Source organism: Schistocerca nitens, chromosome 3 (genome assembly GCF_023898315.1).
Source record: "Schistocerca nitens isolate TAMUIC-IGC-003100 chromosome 3, iqSchNite1.1, whole genome shotgun sequence".
Lineage (NCBI taxonomy): Eukaryota > Metazoa > Arthropoda > Insecta > Orthoptera > Acrididae > Schistocerca > Schistocerca nitens.
Window position 1 is genome coordinate 51,632,613 of NC_064616.1, and position 20,028 is coordinate 51,652,640.

At 45.6% G+C, this 20,028-nt stretch overlaps 1 protein-coding gene across 1 annotated transcript; it reads right to left on the bottom strand.

The window, feature by feature from the left end:
• Window positions 1-9,946: 9,946 nt before the first annotated feature.
• On the bottom strand, window positions 9,947-10,576 carry LOC126249067 (splicing factor, arginine/serine-rich 19-like). The gene has a single exon (XM_049950718.1). The coding sequence runs from the start codon at window positions 10,574-10,576 to the stop codon at window positions 9,947-9,949; it is 630 nt and encodes a 209-aa protein (XP_049806675.1).
• Between the last annotated feature and the right edge of the window lie 9,452 nt (window positions 10,577-20,028).

Here is a 20,028-nt window from a genome sequence, read left to right on the forward strand (position 1 = left end):
ACGTGGTAGTACGAATGAAATGCGTAATTCAAAAACGAAAACACAACCATTCTCACAAGTGACTATCATCATAAAAAAGGTGACTGAGTGTATCAGTAGCAAAATTGGAAAGTGACAGTTATTACAACGAAAGTTTTATATTACGACATAATGCAAACAGGATTTGTGCACTATATAGCTCCAGCTCCAGATTATTGCTCAAGTAATCGTAACCCTCTAGGGAGCCTGCAATGATGACGAGTCACACTGCCGACTTATGATGTCAAAAAGCTGCATGTGCGGCTGAAAAATCACCATATAACAATTTTAAGACTACAGAGTCCTAAAATGTTCAAACTTTAGCGCAATCATATACAACATTGCATAAAAGAAATTCTGTACTCGTATTTTACATTGACCAGTTAATATGGAACATTCCTTGTAACATCTGCCATTTCCAAAACTTGTTTTGATGTTTTGTTCTAAATAGTGTCTTTGAGTGTGATGTGCTTTGTAAGCCAAAATCTAACTCATAATGTAGGCGTCCAGTGCAGCACCCACAACTGTATTTCAACTTTAAATATCGAAATGGTCTACCAAGGAGTGAAGAAGATTCTATAGCCGTGACACATATAAACTAATTTTAAGAATTATCGTAGCACACATTTTTATACTTTATATAATTAAATACGTGCAGTACTGTAGCACTACCTCTGATATGATTACATACGTCTGCACATATTGATCAGTCAGCTTAAAAGTTTTGTGTAAGTAATTTATGAACGTGAAATGGAGAGGATATATTCTTTAGAGGCCGTTTTGTAAGTGGCATTGAGACTTGTCTAATATAAGCCTGTAATTCTTAATATTTAATGAGTTTTTCTCAATAGTTATTTTTAAAAAATGGGTTAAACTGAAATATGTTGCACAGGTGTTGGTGACGTGTTGAGGGATGTTCTTTTCATCTTAATTTTCATCCTACCAGAAATCTGGAAAACAGTAATGAAATATTACGGGAATTAATATACACGGTGAAGCGAAATTAGCACACTCGGGCTTCGCAGGGCGACTGCTCACATGCCAACGAAAAAAAATCTCACTCACTATATTTCGCCCAACGAGTGCATCCGGCAGAAAAAGGGCGTTAAAGAGTCGCAATCAGGCAACACTGTAACCACATGTATGGTAACTACCTCTGTAAGAACATATTAGCTGTGCTTTACAGTTGGTGTAGTGGACAGAGTTTTGGGTGAGCATGCAGGAGGTCGAGGGTTTGATCCTGGGTTGGAGTACTTTATCTTTATTTGCTAATTTCATTCGAACATTTCATGCTGTTTCTTAGGTCACATGTATCCTAAATTTACTATATTTTGTAACGCTAAACGTAACAAATGCGTGGTTAGACAAATAAGAAATAGACAGTTGAAACAAATGACCTGTCATAGGACAAAATAACTACAAAAACCATATCAATTTGGGGTGCTAAAGATGATAGCACAGAACAATGACACAATATCTACTTGTCATTTATACCACATACAATACGAGCGCTCAGGTGTCACACATTAGCAATCAGTGACAATAATAATGTCCATATTAATGACCACATGACATTCACAACAGAATACGTTGTCCTCAGAACAACAGATGCTCAAAGCTCCCTGCACGTCCAAACATTGCGCAACCCACCGGTTCATACAGCTCTGGACCCTCCGCAGCAAAGCTGCGTCCACAGTAACAAGAACAGCATGAACACGCGCTACTAATTCTTCCACATTCGTTGGCGGAGTAGAATGCACTTGCTCCTTCAGATGTCCCCACCAGAAAAAATCCAGCGAATTTAGGTCAGGTGAACGCGGTGGCCGTACAACTGGACCTCCATGACCGAGTCATTTTCCTGGAAATGTTCTGTCCAAATATTGTCGCACATTGATTTCAGAGTGTGGGGTTGCAACATCATGTTGGAACCATATCCTCTGTTGAACATGTAGTGGAACATCTTCCAGAGCATCAGGCAGAAAGTTTGAGAGGAATGCATGATACCTTCGTGCAGACAACATGTAGGGGCCCAAACATTTGTCGCCCAATATTCAGGCCCTGACGTTGATACCAAAGCGAACTTGATATCGACGGTCTTGGGTGATGTGCTGGTTAACCTCACACCAGTGATGGGCATTGTGCATATTGAAGATACACTCACGAATGAATGCTGCTTCATCCAACCATATTACGGTGTTCACGAAGTCATTGTTGGCTTCCTGGTGTCGTTGGAACCATTCACAGTATTGCATCCACTGATGGCGATCTACAAGCTGCAGGTGTTGCATGAATGCATAATGATAGGGGTGCAGTGCAAGTTCGTGCAGTACGTTAACGAGCATGCCTTGCGAGACACGCAGCTGCCTTGCCACGCTACGTGCACTTCGCTGAGTTTCTTGGTGTATGACCTCCAGAATAGCTTCCTCAGTAGCTAGAGTACGGCGAGTCCGTGGATGACCTCTGTCATTCGATGGTGGAAGGAGAGAACCTGACTCTCGAAGGTGCAGCTCCAGATGACAAAACACATTTTTATCTGGATGGTATCGACGAGGATATCTAGCAACATATTCACGAGTGGCAACACCAACCCGGTTATCAGATGCACCAAACCAGAAACATATCCACATATTCATCGTTGGTGTATGCCATACATCTGCCACACTTGTTTAGAGGTTTCCAATGAGAAAATTCGACATGTGTACACAAGTACATTGGAGTCTGTCATGGGTGCGTCACTCCACTCGCAACTACTCCCTGTCTGGTGAACAGCACGTACAGTATAAGCATACCGTCAGTCCTGCGCGCTGTTCCACCTAATGCGCATTACCGATCTGATACATACTGTTCTGCAGGATTCATCCTGACACCGCTAATTGTGAAGTGTTTGGTTTCGAATTACACCGTTTCCCTAACGGTAATAGACGTGATATTTCTGCAATCCCATCAATAATAATAATAATAATAATAATAATAATAATGCATTAAGAGACTTACCAAACAGCATGCGGTTACCAGCCTCAATGTTAAAAGGCATAATTAGTGGTGCCATGGTGATAACACATACAAATAGTAATCGAGTTTGGACATTATTCGCAAAGCACGTTGCTAGTCCTACAGCTAACGTAAGGCCCTAACGAAATGTAAGGGACCTGAACGGGGCATGAGTAATGGTTGGTACTAATCTGTGCGACCATTGGAGGAGGGCACAAAGAAAACAGGCTTCGCATCTAGTAGATGAAGTGGTGCAAATAAATTCACTCCCACGACGTGGAAAAGGCTTCTTTCAATGCTGACCAATCTTCCATTTCTACGACTGTAGTATGTAAGCGCAAATGTTTTCTAGAGGACCCACTGCAATCGCTGTTGACGATTAAGATGCCAGATTCCGTACCACGTGGACTACATTTACCAAATAAAGAACATGTGCCTCAACCCAGGATCGAGCCATCGACCTCCTGCATGCTAACTCAAAACTCTATCCGCTGCACCGACTGTACAGCACAACTAAAATGTGCTTACAGATGTAGTTACCACACATGTGGTTACTGTGTTGCCATACTGGCACTCTTTAACGTCCTTTTTCTGCCGGATGTACTCGCCGGACGAAATTTTCTGAGAGACATTTTTTTATCACTGGCGTGTGAGTAGTCACCCTGCATAACCCGAGTGCGCCAATTTCGCTTCGAGGGCGTTCACCATTTTCATTCATATTATTACTATACGCGCCCATATAATGTACATAAAATACAAGATAGTCTAAGGGTATATCCAGTCGATCGACTGAAGCAAATCCTTAGTGAATAAAATATTTAACCTTATTTTTAATACACTTATTTTAATGTATAATACGGTTAATGTAATGTAGTTAGGTCGCTGTCAATATTCTCTCTACAGTAACAGGAATGTGATCATATTAAAATATTTTTTAAGGTGGCAGATTATTTCTGAAAAATGTCTAGAATAGCACATCTCTCTTTTTCTCCAAGTTGAAAAACAGGCTAACAGCTTTTAGTTCAAAAAGCATATGTTTATTATACACCAGTTATTCGCTAATTCGAATTTTCAGGTAACACCTGACTAACATTCACAAAGAAGCTACCATGCAAGAAAAGTAAATCTTGGAAACTGTAGATATTAGGTGAGTTCACTTTGTATCTGGCCGTAACAAAGGCAGAAAATTGTTATTCGCTATTAGGTGATTTCTTTAACCTCGAACTGGGTGAAGTAGTCAGTTTGGCAGTTATACTTTTACTAATAAGGCGACATACTGTGTATCTATTTCTGCAAGGAATTTGTCCTTCTTACGGTATGTTTTGTCTATCTCTAGGTTTGTGATAGTAGGTCACATCAAACAATGTCTAGTTCAGTTTGAATGGTTTTATTTGTTATGCACTCTTGTTTCTGTTTTATTGCAGATCTGAGACGAAGTTAGCGAAACGCGTCACGTGTGGACCTTCTTTAAACTAAGAAGGAAGTGAGATCAAGATGGAATATTTCACAAATTCCGTAAGCAAGAAATGTCACACTGAGAGCTCTTAACTATCGATATGTGTAAAATGTGTAAATAACCTATATTTACACCTTACTGGTGCTTATTTCCTATATTGTGGTACAAATATAGAGAAAATAAAGGAGATGAGAGCATTAAGAGTAATAATGAGTGGACGAGGGAAACGTGGCTACTAAATTTCAAATAATCGTAGAGCTACTACCATTTGCACTTTGACGTAATATTCTACCGTCTCTATTTCCTCTATATACTTAGTTTTCTTGTTAGTTTCGAATAGACTCATCTTCAGAATATTAAGTGAGGGAGACGAACTCATTGACTTGCTTTTATGAAGATGAGTGTATTCGAAACGCGTCAGTAACTAGATTACCTTACGTCTAGCGACTATTTATGCGGAGTCCATATCAGCACTATTCAACATTTTACATTTCATAAAATTGACGCATACGTTTTTCAAGACTATATTTCTGATCTTGAACGATTATTGCTTTGAATTTAATCCCTTATAAATATCAGTTTGTTAAACTACTCTGACAGTTATGGTTTTTATGTATGTTATATGGGCACATATGAATAGTGTATGTCAAAACTGGTGATTACCTCCTCAGTATGATTTTTTTTTTATTTTTCAGAGTATGTTACAACGACTTTCCCGATTTAGTGCAGAGTGAAAAATCACAAAAAAACTCTCTTACATAGACTATTAAAACCTGTTAAGTACCTATCCCTGAAGTTTGCTGCGTGTGTTCGAAAGAACCTTAATTTTTAATTTGAAGAAATAATCTCAGAAAAGTCAAGAATCAGAAACTAGTATTTAGCTATTCTCAGTGCCACTTATAACATAAACTCTGATGAAAAATCGGTGCAAAGGTGGATTCATCAAAGCTGTCCTCTTACGCTTACAGACAGTGTACTCTGTGAGTGTCCCAGGTAAACAGGAGAAGTGTGCCTCCGCAGGGTAACGTCTGTGCGCAATATGCTAGCAGCTGGCTTCAGTAACGTGCACTGTGTGTGTTGTGGTGCGAACCTCCGCATGCCGGTAGTGTCCTTTGTTCCAAGTACGTAGTTTTTACCATTCACAGACAAAACATCTAACACAAAATCCGTCAGAATAAGATGCAGCAAATTCTCTGGTGTTACTTTACACAAGCTGTGGTTTTAGGTATATAATGAATGCGCTACTGAAATAAGTGCAATAGGACAGATGTTTGCAAGAAATGCGACTTAAGTGAGGCTAAGAGTATTTTGAATTTACAGAAAAGATTCGCAAATGGTTTTGTGGTAATAGTCTCTCGGACTGTTTAAGCTTTGGTGCCCACGAGACAGACGCCGCTGCCGCTTTGTTTTGCGCAGGTGGGGAGCTTTCACAAGCGGGAAAACTGCTCGAGTTCTGCAGTCGAAAGCTTCGTTCCCTTCATACCTTCACACCATCTGTAATTTAATTTTTATATCCACTGTACTCAAACTGCTGATTCCGGCCATGTCGATACGCGGCGCGTATCCATAAACACCTGTCCCTCCTTCCGCCAGAGGTCCACGAGTATTTACCTTCAAGTGGCCGTGCAGACGAATCATGTGCGTGTAGCGGATGTTTTTTAGTATTTGATGTCATTACCCCCCCCCCCCCCTCCATCCCGCACAACATACCCATCCACAACCACACACACGACATCCACGCACACACAAGTAAAAATTGTGTTTGTGAAACACGAAAATTCTTCTCCACCCAATTTTTGTACACCTGTTGGAATAAGATTAATTGAAATGTGACTTTTATTAGCTAACGAGAAGTAGTGGACAAAATTTAAACGAAATAACTAGTTTACTGGTATCATTCACAGAAACGTGTATATATCTGCAAGTGATAAATTGTTCTGTGAGGGAGCTGCACTGCTTCGCTAACACAGTGCTATCGAATCGACATCTGTTGGATCCGTAACGTTTCATTTACAGTCTCGCAAGCCGAAGTTAAGCATTGTATACTTTAACATAAAAATAATTTCGAAAACTGACGAAGTACTTCTTTGCTTGCATTTCTTACAAGTCTGCACACAATGAGAACATTTGTTCCTTGTAGGAAATAGTAAATGTTATATGGAAATCCGGAAATTTTCTCCACGACTCGAATATTATATGACGTTTCGACCCTGCACCGCGATATTCTGCACTTTTTAAGGAAATATATCGGCTAGACACCTTTCAACCATTATTACAGCGGTTCGGACACTAAAGCATGGATTGCTAACAGGAGGGCAGATTAGGATTCAACTTCCCGTCCGCGACGAGGTCATTAGGGACTGAAAATAAGCTCGGAACGGGTAAGCATGGGATGGAGAACCTTCCGCGTCCTTTTCAGAGGAACTATGCCGGTATTGCCTTAAGCGATTTAGGGAAATAGCAGAAAACCTAAAAAGGGGGTTTGAACCGCCACCCTCCAGAGAGCGAGTGGAGAGTCTCAACTAGTGCACCACCAAATTTATTCCTTAAACACGACGTTGACTGCGAATGCGTCATAGATGATATAACCTCGTGCGAATATTTGTTATGTTTCATGTTGTATCAGCTGAGACGCGCGGGCAGACAACACCCTTATAGAGAAATAAATAAATGTAAAGTAATTCGCGTAACGAACGTACGATTTACCCGAACAACAGCGGAAACATCTTTGCGACAAGAACGTAACAACTGACTGCAATCCCTGGAGTACTGGTTAAGTCACTGAAGTCGCATTCAAATCGCCACCCGAGCACCTCATTCTAGGTTCTCCAAGATTCTCTAAATCGCAGAAGGCAAATGCAGCGCTAGTTGCTTCTAAATGGTTACGGTTATTGCCTTCTCCTAACCGAGCTTGTGCTAACTACCTCGCCGTTGAAGGGACGTTAAGCCATAATCGTCTTTCCTTCGCCTTAAATCCCAAACCATTGTCATAGTATAAGTATTTTGTTCCCATCCAAAATTAAAATTATGTTCAGCACGCTTCACTTCAATATCAGCAGATTGCCTATATTAAAGTACAGGAACCCCTACGTTGTGCAATTCGTTTACAAAGATCCTATTCAAAGAAAGATGATTCGAAGAAAGCGGATGAGCATTTTTTTAAATAACTTAATGTATGCGTCAGTCGACGCAGATTATAGGCTTCGCTTGCCTTCTCTCGGTCTGTCATGGAATTTGCTGAAAATTTTGCCTACACTATCTTCACTACCCTCCCTTCCTCAAAGCGCAGCAGAATGAAAGGAGCACTCCTTCGATGCCCAGTAGTAGTCTCCCATTCAGGCGCATAACATTGAAATTTGGCTTAAAGGTGCCTACAGCCTTCCTCTGTAATCGTGCAGTAGCGTGTTACCCTGAGACGTCATACTGGGGCTCGACGACGCTTCAAACAGTAATGTGTCGACACTAGGGAAAGAAAGCTCATAGCTCTGAAGTCCATATGACGTGTAATGTGGATTTGATGGTATGGCATTGGAACCAAATTCCACCTAATTCTGCGCAACGCCACTGTGAACGTGTTTCGGGATTGGAGGCTCTTTACATCAAATCTTACCCACATTTCATTTCTTCTTTTGACGTGTTTGCGGTGGAGGTCAGAATCGCGACGCCCATTATTGAAATCACGCGGTATTCTTACGAGAGGCCGATAAGAACGTTCCAGACACACCGCTATTCAGAATCGCCACGAAAAGGCCTCGGGGGATGGGGATTACACTGGGGCGTTGGTTCCCACAGATTTCGCGGTCGAAAACGACAGTTCTCAGTGCGATAAACAACATGACGACGTTATTGACAACCTTTGACACACTGATACCCTGGGACGTTCCAACCCTTCTCTAAGGACATTGAAAGTGATCGCACCCCTTTGGAGTGCAGGACGACAGCAATTTTTGCTCTAGTGTACAGACTGGAGCCACTAGAGACCGTTCAGAAACACAGAAACATACGACGAAATTTAAATGTGATTCGAAGGAGAGAAAGGTGCTTATTGTTATCGAGCCCACTTTTTTGACGTCCTTCTGCGGTGTGTTAACGGAGGGGTGCGACATCGATACACGCACGAATAAAACAGAAAAGGGTGCCTCTAAGGTCTGTCAGTTCAACGAAGTATTCGGTGACACCCTTCCACCTTTATTGAAAATTTTAAAGGCGAACGTGTAGAGAGACAACATTTAAAGTAGTCCGAGATGCCAGTAGGTAGGCAGCTGGAATCTCAGGGGTTTGGAGAGTTTGCAGGTACTTAGGACTACTTTACAGGTTAACTCTGGACACGTTCATTTTTAAAATTCTGAATAAAGGTGGCCCGGTGCCAGTGAGAGTTTTGCCAACTGGGAGAGCCTAGAGGGACCCAATGCCATTTCATTCAGGCATGTGTCAGTGTCGCAGCTCCACAGGCGGATGCGAAATAGGAGTGCTCAAATAGCATAAAAACCATTTGCTGCTTCAGATCACCTTCAAATTCCGTCGAATGGTTTGGATCGGTCCCTGGTGTTTCTAACCTATACACGAGAGCAAAAACTGGGGTCACGCTGTGCTACAGAGGATGTGACAACATTCAATGAGGATGCAGCTCCTCAATGTCCTTAGGGAATGTCTTCCTGTTGCTCATCGCGCTGCAAACTGTCGTTCTCGACAGAGAAATGTGTGGGAATCAATGCCCCAAGGAAAGAGGCCTTTTCGTGTCGACTCTGAGCGGTAGTGTGACTGCACGTTTTGCTTGGCCACTCGTAGGAAAACTTTGCGATTTCAGCGCTGAGCGTCGCATTTCTGACCTCCTTTGCAGGAGGATCAAAAGAACGAGTGAAATTGAAATAAGGGGGCCTGTTATGACATTCCCGTCGTGTGACACGTTAAACGGTGGCGTCGGGTGGGATTGCGGTGAAATTTGGTGCCAATGTGACATCACGTCACACGAACTTCAGAGGTGTGGGATTGTTTTAGCAAGTGTTGATGCTTTGCTGTTTGGAGCGTCGCCGAGACAAAGGGTGACGTCGCAGGGCGCCACGCTTTTCACCATTACACAGGAGCGTTGTAGGCACGTTTGAAACAAATTTCATACTTGCGCGTGGCAGTGGGAGAAAATTACGGAGTTTCGAAAAAGCGATCCTTTAATTACGTTGCGCAGTGTGCAGATGAGCACGAGTGTAAGTGGACGAGTCATTACTAACACTGAAAATGGTGTCAATCTTTTAACGAAAGACACGGAGCATCACAGCGGCCTGCTTCCACCCAAAATACTAGTAATCAAGCGGAATGTAACACTCTTACGAAGGACAAGGTGCTTCATTGTTTGGACAAACTTCGTCAGAACGACGGATGCCAAATAGACCACGAACACGTAAATATGTTAACTTGTTGGGAAAGATCGATGTCGACTGTTGACTGCAGTGAACCGGCGCTTAACTCGACGGGTAGGTACGTGTGTTAACCTCTCGTATCGTTGTTGGCTACTGTAGGCGCAATTTGTGGGCCGCGATGCTGGGGTAGAGGCAAGAAGTGTGTGGGAGGCGGCGCGTCTGGCTCGGGGCAGGCTGCAGGCTGCAGGCCGCGCGCTGCTGCGGCGCCGGCTGAGGGGGCGCACCCACCTCCCGCCAGGCGGCGCTGGCGCAGGCTGGTGACGCCGTCGCCGCTCGTGGGGCTGGCCGCCTCCTCTTCCTCCTCGGGGATGGTGTACACCTCGCCCGGGCTGCGGTCCAGGAAGGCCCCCGGGCAGGAGCCGGCCGCCGCCTCGGGGCCGGGCTGCGCGCCGCCGCCAGCCTCCTCCTCCTCGTCGTCGTCCTCCTCCTCCTCCTCCTCTTCCTCGTCCAGCTCCTCGCCGCTGCCGTCCGACTCGTCGCTGTCTTCGGCGTCGGAGCCTCGGGCGTCCCGCGCGCGGGCCGCGGCCTCCTGCTCGGGAGTGGGAGCGGGTGCGTGGGCTCGGGGCGGGGGAGGCAGGGGAGGTGGAGGCGGCGGGGACGCGGGGGGCGACGGGCTGGGGGTGGCGGTGGCGGGATACTCACGCTGGCGCTCTTCGCCTCGCTGCGCCGGCTCCCTTCTCATATCCTTGACGCGCATGTGCGACTCCCACGCCTGCAACACACATCGCAACACTTTACCTAATCTCCTGCTCTTTGCCTTTCTCTATTTTGTTTTAATAGGGCATAGGCAGTCAATGGAGCACCAAAATTACAACATTTACGTCTATGTCTTAACTATTCCCACAAACGTACACTGACGGGAAAAAAATCGCGACACCAGAAAGTAACTTTTATAATGTAATGACATTTCGGGAATACATTTGCTTAGGTCAGACATGTAGGTGATTGACATTGCAAGATCACAGGTTAATGTAAGCATGAGATAAACCATTCCAAATGTGAAATGCTGCTACATTAATAAGGCGTGTAACCGCCAGAATGCTGAATGGAAGCATGCAAAGGTGCGTGCACTGTGTTGTACAAGTGCCGGATTTCAGTTTGCGTGATGGAGTTCCGTGCCTGTTGCACTCGTTCGGTCAATACAGGGCCGATTAATGCTGTTTGTGGACGACGATGGAGGTGTCGTCCGATGATGTCCCATATGCGCTCTGGTGATCCAGTAGACCGAGGGAACATGTCGATACTCTGTACAGCCTGTTGGATTACAACGGCGGTGTGTGGGCGATCGTTATCCTGTTGGAAGGCTGACCCCGGAATAGCAGCACAACAAGTCGAATCGTCGGACTGACGTGCAAATTTGCAGTCAGGGTGCGTGGGATAACCGCGACAGTGCTCCTGCTGTCATATGAAATCGCACCCCAGACCATAACTCCAGGTACATGTCCAGTGCGAATAGCACGCAGACTGGTTATTTGCAGGCCCTCGACTCGCCTCCTTCTGACCAACTCACAGCCGTCACTGGCCCTGAGGCAGAACCAGCGTTCATCAGAAAACATAACAGACGTTCACCCTGCCCTCTAATGACCTCTCGCCTGACACCACTGGAGTCGCAAATGGCGGTGGTTTGGAGTCAGTGAAATGCACGCTGCAGGGCGTCTGATTCAGAGCTGTCTTGGAAGTACCCTATTTTTAACAGTTGGCTGTGTCACTGTGTTGTGAACCGCTGCTCAGATAGCTGCTGCAGATGCAGTACTATGCGTCAGAGCCATACGCCGAACACGGTGGTCTTTCCTCTCGGTAGTGCCACGTGACCGTCCGGAACCGGATTCCAGCGATCGTAGATTCTCGTGACTACCCTGCCAGCAATGGTGTACAGTGTCTACATTCCTGCCAAGTCTTCCTGCAGTATGTCAGACGGAACATCCAGCTTCTCGTAGCCCTATTACACGATCTCGTTCAAACTCAGTGAGGTGTTGATAATGGCACCTTAAAGGCAGTCTTGATTACCATCAATTCACCAAGTCGAATCTCAAAGGTAACTAACCCTCGCGACCACTACAGCGCGATTTTAAAGAAAAACTGATTAGCATCTTCATAGTGGCGCCACTCTTTGAATAGACATCATCTTTCAAATATACACACATAAAAAAAAGTTTTGCATCACCCCAGTTCCCAGAACTCCTGAAGACAGACGTTGACCGTGGAACTGTATCACAGACACAGTTCCTTTGACGATTCAGAGATGTCACTAAACCCACCCAAAAAATGTAAACAACAATGCATGAGCAGCGCCTATTAGACGGTGTGGGTCCGACAGCCCATCAGTTCCAGTCATTCCACCAGGAACGAGGTACACGGCTCGTGTTGACTGTAGTTCAACCATGCCTAGACGGTCAATACCGCGGTTCGATCGCGTCCGCATTGCTACTTTGTGCCAGGAAGGGCTCTCAACAAGGGAAGTGTCCAGGAGTCTCGGAGTGAACCAAAGCAATGTTGTTCGGATATGGAGGAGATACGGAGAGACAGGAACTGCCGATGACATGCCTCGCTCAGGCCGCCCAAGGGCTACTACTGCAGTGGATGACCGCTGCCTACGGATTATGGCTCGGAGGAACCTGACAGCAACGCCACCATGTTTTTCGTGCCGCCACAGGACGACGTGTTACGACTCAAACAGTGCGGAATAGCCTGCATGATGCGCAACTTCACTCCCGACGTCCACGGCGAGGTCCATCTTTGCAACCACGGCACCATGCAGCACGGTGCAGATGGGCTCTACAACATGCCGAATGGACCGCTCAGGATTGGCATCACGTTCTCTTCACCGATGACTGTCGCATATGCCTTCAACCAGACAATCGTCAGAGACGTGTTTGGAGGCAACCCGGTCAGGCTGAACGCCTTAGACACATTGTCCAGCGAGTGTAGCTAGGTGGAGATACCCTGCTGTTTTGGGGTGAATTTATGTGGGGCCGATGTACGCCGCTGGTGGTCATGAAAGGAGCCGTAACGGCTGTACGATACGTGAATGCCATCCTCCGACCGACAGTGCAACCATATTGGCAGAATATTGGCGAGGCATTCGTCTTCATGAACGACAAGTCGCGCCCCCATCGTGCACATCTTGTGAATGACTTCTTTCAGGATAACGACATCACTCGACTAGAGTGGCCTGCGTGTTCTCCAGACATGAACCCTACCGAACATGCCTGGGATAGATTGAAAAGGGCTGTTTATGGACGTAGTGACCCACCAACCACTCTGAGGGATCGACGCCGAATCGCCGTTGAGGAATGGGATAATCTGGACCAACAGTGCCTTGATGAACTTTTGGATAGTATGCCACGACGAATGCAGGCATGCATCAATGCAAGATGACGTGCTACCGGGCATTAGAGGTACCGGCGTGTACAGCAATCTGGACCACCACCACTGAAGGTCTCGCTGTATGGTGGTACAACATGCAATGTGTGGTTTTGATGAGCAATAAAAAGCGCGGAAATGATAGTTATGTTGATCTCTATTCCAATTTTCTGTATAGCTTCCAGAACCCTCGGAATCGTGGTGATGCAAACCTTTTTTTAAGATGTGTGTGAAAGCACGCCTACTAACTTTCGTTTATATCGCACACCACAACTCCTTCTTGCCGTTACGATTTCTTTCCGTCAGTGTGTATTCTAATTATTTTTCATTTGGTTTTGAAGCTCTTGCAACAAATCTGATCCGCCTGTTATGCAGCCAACTTTTTCTTTATATAAACCCAAACATATTTCAGCACGTCTCCCATTATAATCCTGCAACAAATACCACTGACATTCTAATGTACACCACTTTTAGTTTGTCAATGTCAGCATGCATTGCCCCATTTAAAAAGTGTATGTTGGCACAAAAAATACACTTTGTGAGTGTTATCACAATCTGTTTATTGGCTAACAATACCAGCTCCTGACAAACAATCCATTCTGTGAAAACCTTTACATTAATAGCACTTTCCATTTCCACATTATCTGCGGTGCTAGTTTTAGGCGATTCACCCAGTATACTTTACAGTTTTCAATCTGTAATACACTAAGAGAGAGAGAGGGAGGGAGAGGGAGAGAGAGAAAGTGGGAGAGAGAGAAACATGGATATCGTCCCAAATTCCGTCCAATTGGAGCCCTAGATAGTCAAAATCCCCAGCTGGTTGGAGAGCCCTGCCCTTAATGCTCAAAACGTTCTCAATTAGGGAATGATCCGGCGACATAGTTGGTCAAGGTAGGGTTAGTGAACTACGAAGACAAGCAGTAGAAACTCCCGCTGTGTGCGGGCGGGCATTATGTTGCTAAAAGGTAATCTCAGAATGGCTTGCTATGAAGCGCAACTAAACGGGGTGTAGAATATCGTCGACGTACTGCTGTGCTGTAAGGGTGGGATGCCAACCTGACTGTCACCGCCTTACGCCACGACAACGAGGAGTGATTATTTGGGGTGCTAGACCCTCCAACCGGCTCAGGATTTTGACAATCTAACGAGCCAGTTGGACAGAGTTTGGCACGATATCGCTCAGGAGGACATTCGACGACTCTGTCAATCAATACAAACCCGAATAACTGCTTGGATGAGGCCCAGAAGTGCACTAACGCGTAATTGACTCTCTCGTTTTATGAAGCTCTTTCGCTTGGAAAGATTATCCAATTTTTCTGAAATTCTAATCGATTGTTTGTTCGTACTAGTACATCATACCGATTTCGGTCCCATACGGATAATTCCTTCGTGGCGCGTCGCTATTTTTTATCTTGGATTGTATATACAGATTTAAACGTCAGCATGCAGGGGGTAAAAAACTATGTATACAAATTTGTTGTAGAGTTGTAGGTTGGGTTAAAAGAACACTTCGGTTATATGACACAAATGCCACACGGGTAGTATTTCCCCGCTATGGGCCCTCGAAGGGTTTGGCGCTAGACTTTCCTAAGACCAAAGTTAATATTTATTTTGACTGCTTCGCACTCACCACATTAAGACTGGAATCTGATTTGCAAGAAAATTACATCTTACTGCTAGGAAGGATGTGTTTTCATCAATAGTAGTAGTGTCCACGTCCCTGGATAAACAGTTACATTACTATTGTTTATGTTATGCCGAATTTACTTGAAAGTTTCTACTAATGTTTACAGGTTCTTGATCTCTGATTGCACTCTAACCGTGTACATAATTTATGAGGAGGCACGATACAACTGCCGAGATGGCTGGAGCCTGTATCCAGAACGATTTCTAGATAGGAGGTTATCAAATCATGTCAGATCTCGAAGACTTGAAGGCCGTCTTCGTGAAACAGGGTCCGTTACACCAACCCAATGGAAAACTGGTAGACCTCGCAGTGAGCGAACTGTTCAGTTTGAGGAAGCTGTGTAATAGTGAACTGAGGATGACCCCACCAACAGCTCATTATCCATAGCCAAGAAACTAAATGCCTCAAACGCTAATGTGTAGAATATCTTGAACGAGACGGGCATGCAGCCATTCAAGTATCAGCTGACGACTTCCTCAGTGTGTGGAATTCTGCCAATGGTGTCTAAACAGAACTTAAAACATCCCTGACTTCCAAATGTGTGATTTGTTTACTGACGAAGTTGCCTTCATAAGGGAAAGATTATTCAGCGGCCACAACAGCCATGTCTGGGAGTTGTAAATTCTAAGGAAACATGAGTGCTGTACCATCAACATAGACACACCACAAAAGTGTGGTCGCCATCGTTCACGACCATCAGATTGGACCATGTCTTCCGTCTAGTGCGTTCGGTGGAAGAAATAATCATCTCCGAAAAGTACTATCGGAAATATTGCAGAATGTCCCACTGTCAGTCACGCAACGATTATGGTTCCAGCATTACTGGGTCCCACCATGATTTGCTGTTGATGTCAAAGAACATTTATACAATATTTCCTCCAGCTGTTGGATTGGGTGGGGTGGGCCAGTACCGTGGCCATCACATTCTCTCGACTTCACTCTTATCGATTTCTCTTTTGTTTGCGGGGGAGGGGTGGGCGGTGTAATGGGGTGGGGGAGATGAAGTATTTGGTGTATGAGAGACCAACAGACACTCCAGAAGAGCTGGTTCTCCATTTTACTAAGGCTGCAGCCATTACACTGCCTGCTGTGGGACACGTTGCATTGTCCTGCTAGTAGATGCCATTGTCCCTAGGAAAAACAACTGCATGTAGGGCTGGATATGGTCCCCAAGGATAGATGCACACTTGTGTTGATCCACTGAGTCTTCCAGAATAGCGATATCATGCAGAGAATGCCGCGAAAGCATTCCGTTACTCTCTCTTCTCCGGCCTGCACACTTTCGACGATTGTTGCTGGGCCGTGCACGCCAACGGCCGTATGGACAACGGGGAATAAAAAGTGATTCATCTGAAAAGGCCACCTGTCGCCACTCAGTGGACGTCCAATTGCAGTATTGGTGTGCAAATTCCAGCCTTCGTCGCCGTCAGCATGGGCGCAAGAATCAGCCACCTGCTGCGGAGGTCCATATGCGGCAACGTCCGCTACAGTCATTGAGGTCAGTTGGTCTACAGTTGTACGTCTGTTCGCCCGCTCACATGTCCGCAGCCGTCGTTCACCCCTGTCATCTATGGCCCATGGTGCGAAACTTACCCGTTTCGGAAATGCTTCCATCCTTGTCCCGAAAGCCGATGATCATGCCATTTTCGGCGTCTGATAAATCGCTCAATTTCCGCATTGTGACAAGGACTGCACTGCTCTCCGCGTATCCCGATACCCTTTATATATCCTCCACTGCGATTGCTGCCATCTGCCGTGTAAGAGTGCTTATTTGCACCTTGACGTCAAACATAGGCAGTAGGCACATTAAAGGGGCTGGATCGTGTATCTGCTGAGAACGACTGTCAATTGGATTGGCAACACTTCACCATTCATAAAGTGGTCGAACAGTAGACTAAGTCGTGCCTATGTAGTTTCTACGACGTATACTGTTCCAGGTGATAGGGAACTTGAAACAAAATTCTCAGGAAATAAGCAGTCAGTCTCGAACTGTATTATTTAGCTTTTCTACGCAACAGAATTCCTGCATTGAAGTCGCTGTTATTTTCAAAGGAAGCTATTGCTAGGAACTTAGCACTTCAACTTTGATGGATTTGCACTCGAACATGAAAGAACGACAGTTCCGCTCGATATGCTTGGATGCCAACTACCTCAAAAAGAGCTCACCAATTCTGTTATATGCCTCATTGAGCTCCAGTCGTAGAGCAGAGCGGAGTTCAGCGGCAGCAGCTCTCGGTTTTTACACAGATTATATTCACCGTTTATTTTAGTGGTACTCTTAATTGTTTCTGAGTAGAAGTAGAAGGTAGCGTTTTATCTATGTGTTTTTATTAGTGCTAATTATGCGTAGGTTTTGATCGTCTGTGTAGAGTGCGTTAACTTTGTACTGTAGTTTTCCGCCGCTGTAAAGTTGATGTAGCTTTATTTACCTTATTTCTGCGACTTTTGCGGCCAGCCTCTTTTTTCTCACTCTCTGATGATTGGTATTGAAATTTATTCGTGATGTAGTATAGTTTTTATATACGAGGAAATGGATACAGACTGTGAATGTTGTGTCCAGACACTAAAAGTATTGGTCACTGACTGGAAACAGTTAGAAGCTGCATTGCTGCCATAAGCTGGGGTGTTCTTGGGGCGGCGGTGGTGAAAGCTGCAACATCTCTTGTGCCATTGGCATCCCTTGGCTACCCCACTCGCTGTTTCTACTTGCAGGTGTGTGGTGGACTGTGGTGGATTCGCTGACCTCTTGGCGGAAGGCCTGGCCGCACGACTGTCCCCTTACACCTTAGCGACAGGTACGAGGTGCTGCAAATGTTGACAACACATCTGAGCCAGCGGCGGATGCCTCGTCTGTTGGGCCAGTGGTCTATTTTGTGCCAAGTCTGGTCAGTCGCAAAGGCTGGATTAGTTGGTCCAGGAAACTCCTACTTTAGGCGCGTAATGGAGCCCCTCAGAAAAATGACAGACATATACGGAAAGTAAGTCAGTTTTCAGTCGGTATGTTGACCGGGAGGTCTCGTCTGAGATGTGGATGAGGCTCTGCAGACGGCTGTTGAACGCAGTGTGTGCAACCGGCTGTGGATAGTGGCCCATGTCGGCACGAACGACACTTGTCATCTGGGTTCTGAGGCTACCCTCGGTTTCTCCAGGCGGTTGGTTGGATTGGTAAAGGCAGTTCGCATTGTACGTGGAGTCCACGCAGGGTTCACCATTTGCAGCATCGTACCCAGTGTCAGTCACGGTTCTCTGGTTTGGAGTCGAGTTGAAGGTCTAAGTCAGAGTCTCAGTTCTACGACAGTCTCGAATGCGAATTTCTCGACCTACGCTATTGGGCTAAGAATCGTAAGGCACCCTTTAGAAGGTCAATACTGCACTACTCGGGCAGTTTAGTGCTACTCGGCTAGCAGAGTACGTGCGTAGCGCACATTCGGAGTTTTTAGGTAAGAGGGACCATTACTTATGGCCAATAATGAAACGCCTGCCGAAATCGAAGATAGATCAGCCACTAAATTTAATATTAGTAACCTGCATAAGCATCTACTGAAAGGCCCCAGAATTAGAGTCGCTAATTAAAGGTAATAATAACCACACATCATTGAGGGTGGGAAGTTAACTCAGACCGGGAATGAACAGCACTGAAATTCTAAATTCAGATTGGGAAGTGCAGGGTGATTTTTTTGCCGTCGTGTACAAACTTTAGGGATTGGTCGATGAGAGGATACGGAACAAAAATGGTCTAATGAACTTACGCCCGGAAATTCATGGTTTCATGCTAGAGACCATTTATTCAATCATACACTATTAGAGAGACTGCTGTCTAATACGCGCTGTACCATGCAGACACAGTTCCAGTATGTATTCAAAATTGTTTCCGCGTGCCTCAACGCATGCGTGTACGCATTGTAGCATGTTCTGTCTCACACCTTCACATCGGCCAGGCCGCATCCCAACAGTGTCGCCGGCCGCGGTGGCCGAGCGGTTCTAGGCGCTTCAGTCCGGAATCGCGCGACTGCTACGGTCGCAGGTTCGAATCCTGCCTCGGGCATGGATGTGTGTGATGTCCTTAGGTTAGTTAGGTTTAAGTAGTTCTAAGTTCTAGGGGACTGATGACCTCAGATGTTAAGTCCCATAGTGCTCAGAGCCATTTGAACCCATCAGTGTCAGGGGCAGCATGAATACGCTGCTCCAGTGTCTGCACATCTGGAATGGGCACTGTATACACGATACATTTGAGATGGGTACGTAACCAGAAATTGCACGGATTGAGATCCGATGAACGAGCAGGCCATGCAACTTGATCCCCTCGTCCGATTTATCGACCAGGGAAGAAACGATTGGGATGCGTCCGGACGTTAACGGTGAAGTGGGCTGGAGCACCATCACCCTTCGAATCATCAATGCCACTTCTTCCAGCAGGGGAGGCGAAGTCACCCCCAACAAACGCCGATAGTTCCGGCCTGTTAGGCGACGTGGAAGGAAGACTGGTCCCAAAATACGGGAGCGAGTGATTATGGCCGACACATTCCGGCTGCACCGATGCGGATGATTCGCTGTCACCTCACCATGGGGATTCTGCATACTATCGAACAGATGACTGTTATGAAAGTTGAAGATATCACTTCGCGTAAAGGTGGCCTCATTTGTGAATAGGATGGATGACACAAATCCCGGAATCGTGGTTGCCTGGTGAAGAAACCAGTGACAAAACTGTACCCGATGTGGAAGGCTTGTTGCTAGTAAGCCCTGCCCACGCTGTAAGTGACAAGGGTAGTAACAGTTGTCATGGAAAATGTTCCAAACGGTCGTCTGACTTACCCTGTACTGGCGGGTCAACTGCCTGGCACTGACATGGTGGTCGCCTTCCACAGTGTTAATCACATTTTCCTCAATGCCTGCTGTCCGAACATTTCGGGCACGTCTTTCATGATTTACTGTTTCCTGAAACGACTCTGTCGTTGGGAACATTGGATGCTGTGGCTGTTGTCGGCGGGGACAGGTCTCTTGATACAACATTGCTGCCTGTTTCCATAGTAGCGTTTCCGTAAGGAAATACCATGTCGGCAAAATCTCGATTCGAATACGGAACCATCCTGTACAAT

Excerpts from the sequence above, each read along its gene's own strand:
- LOC126249067 (XM_049950718.1), bottom strand. The coding sequence starts at position 10,576 with ATGCGCGTCAAGGATATGAGAAGGGAGCCGGCGCAGCGAGGCGAAGAG.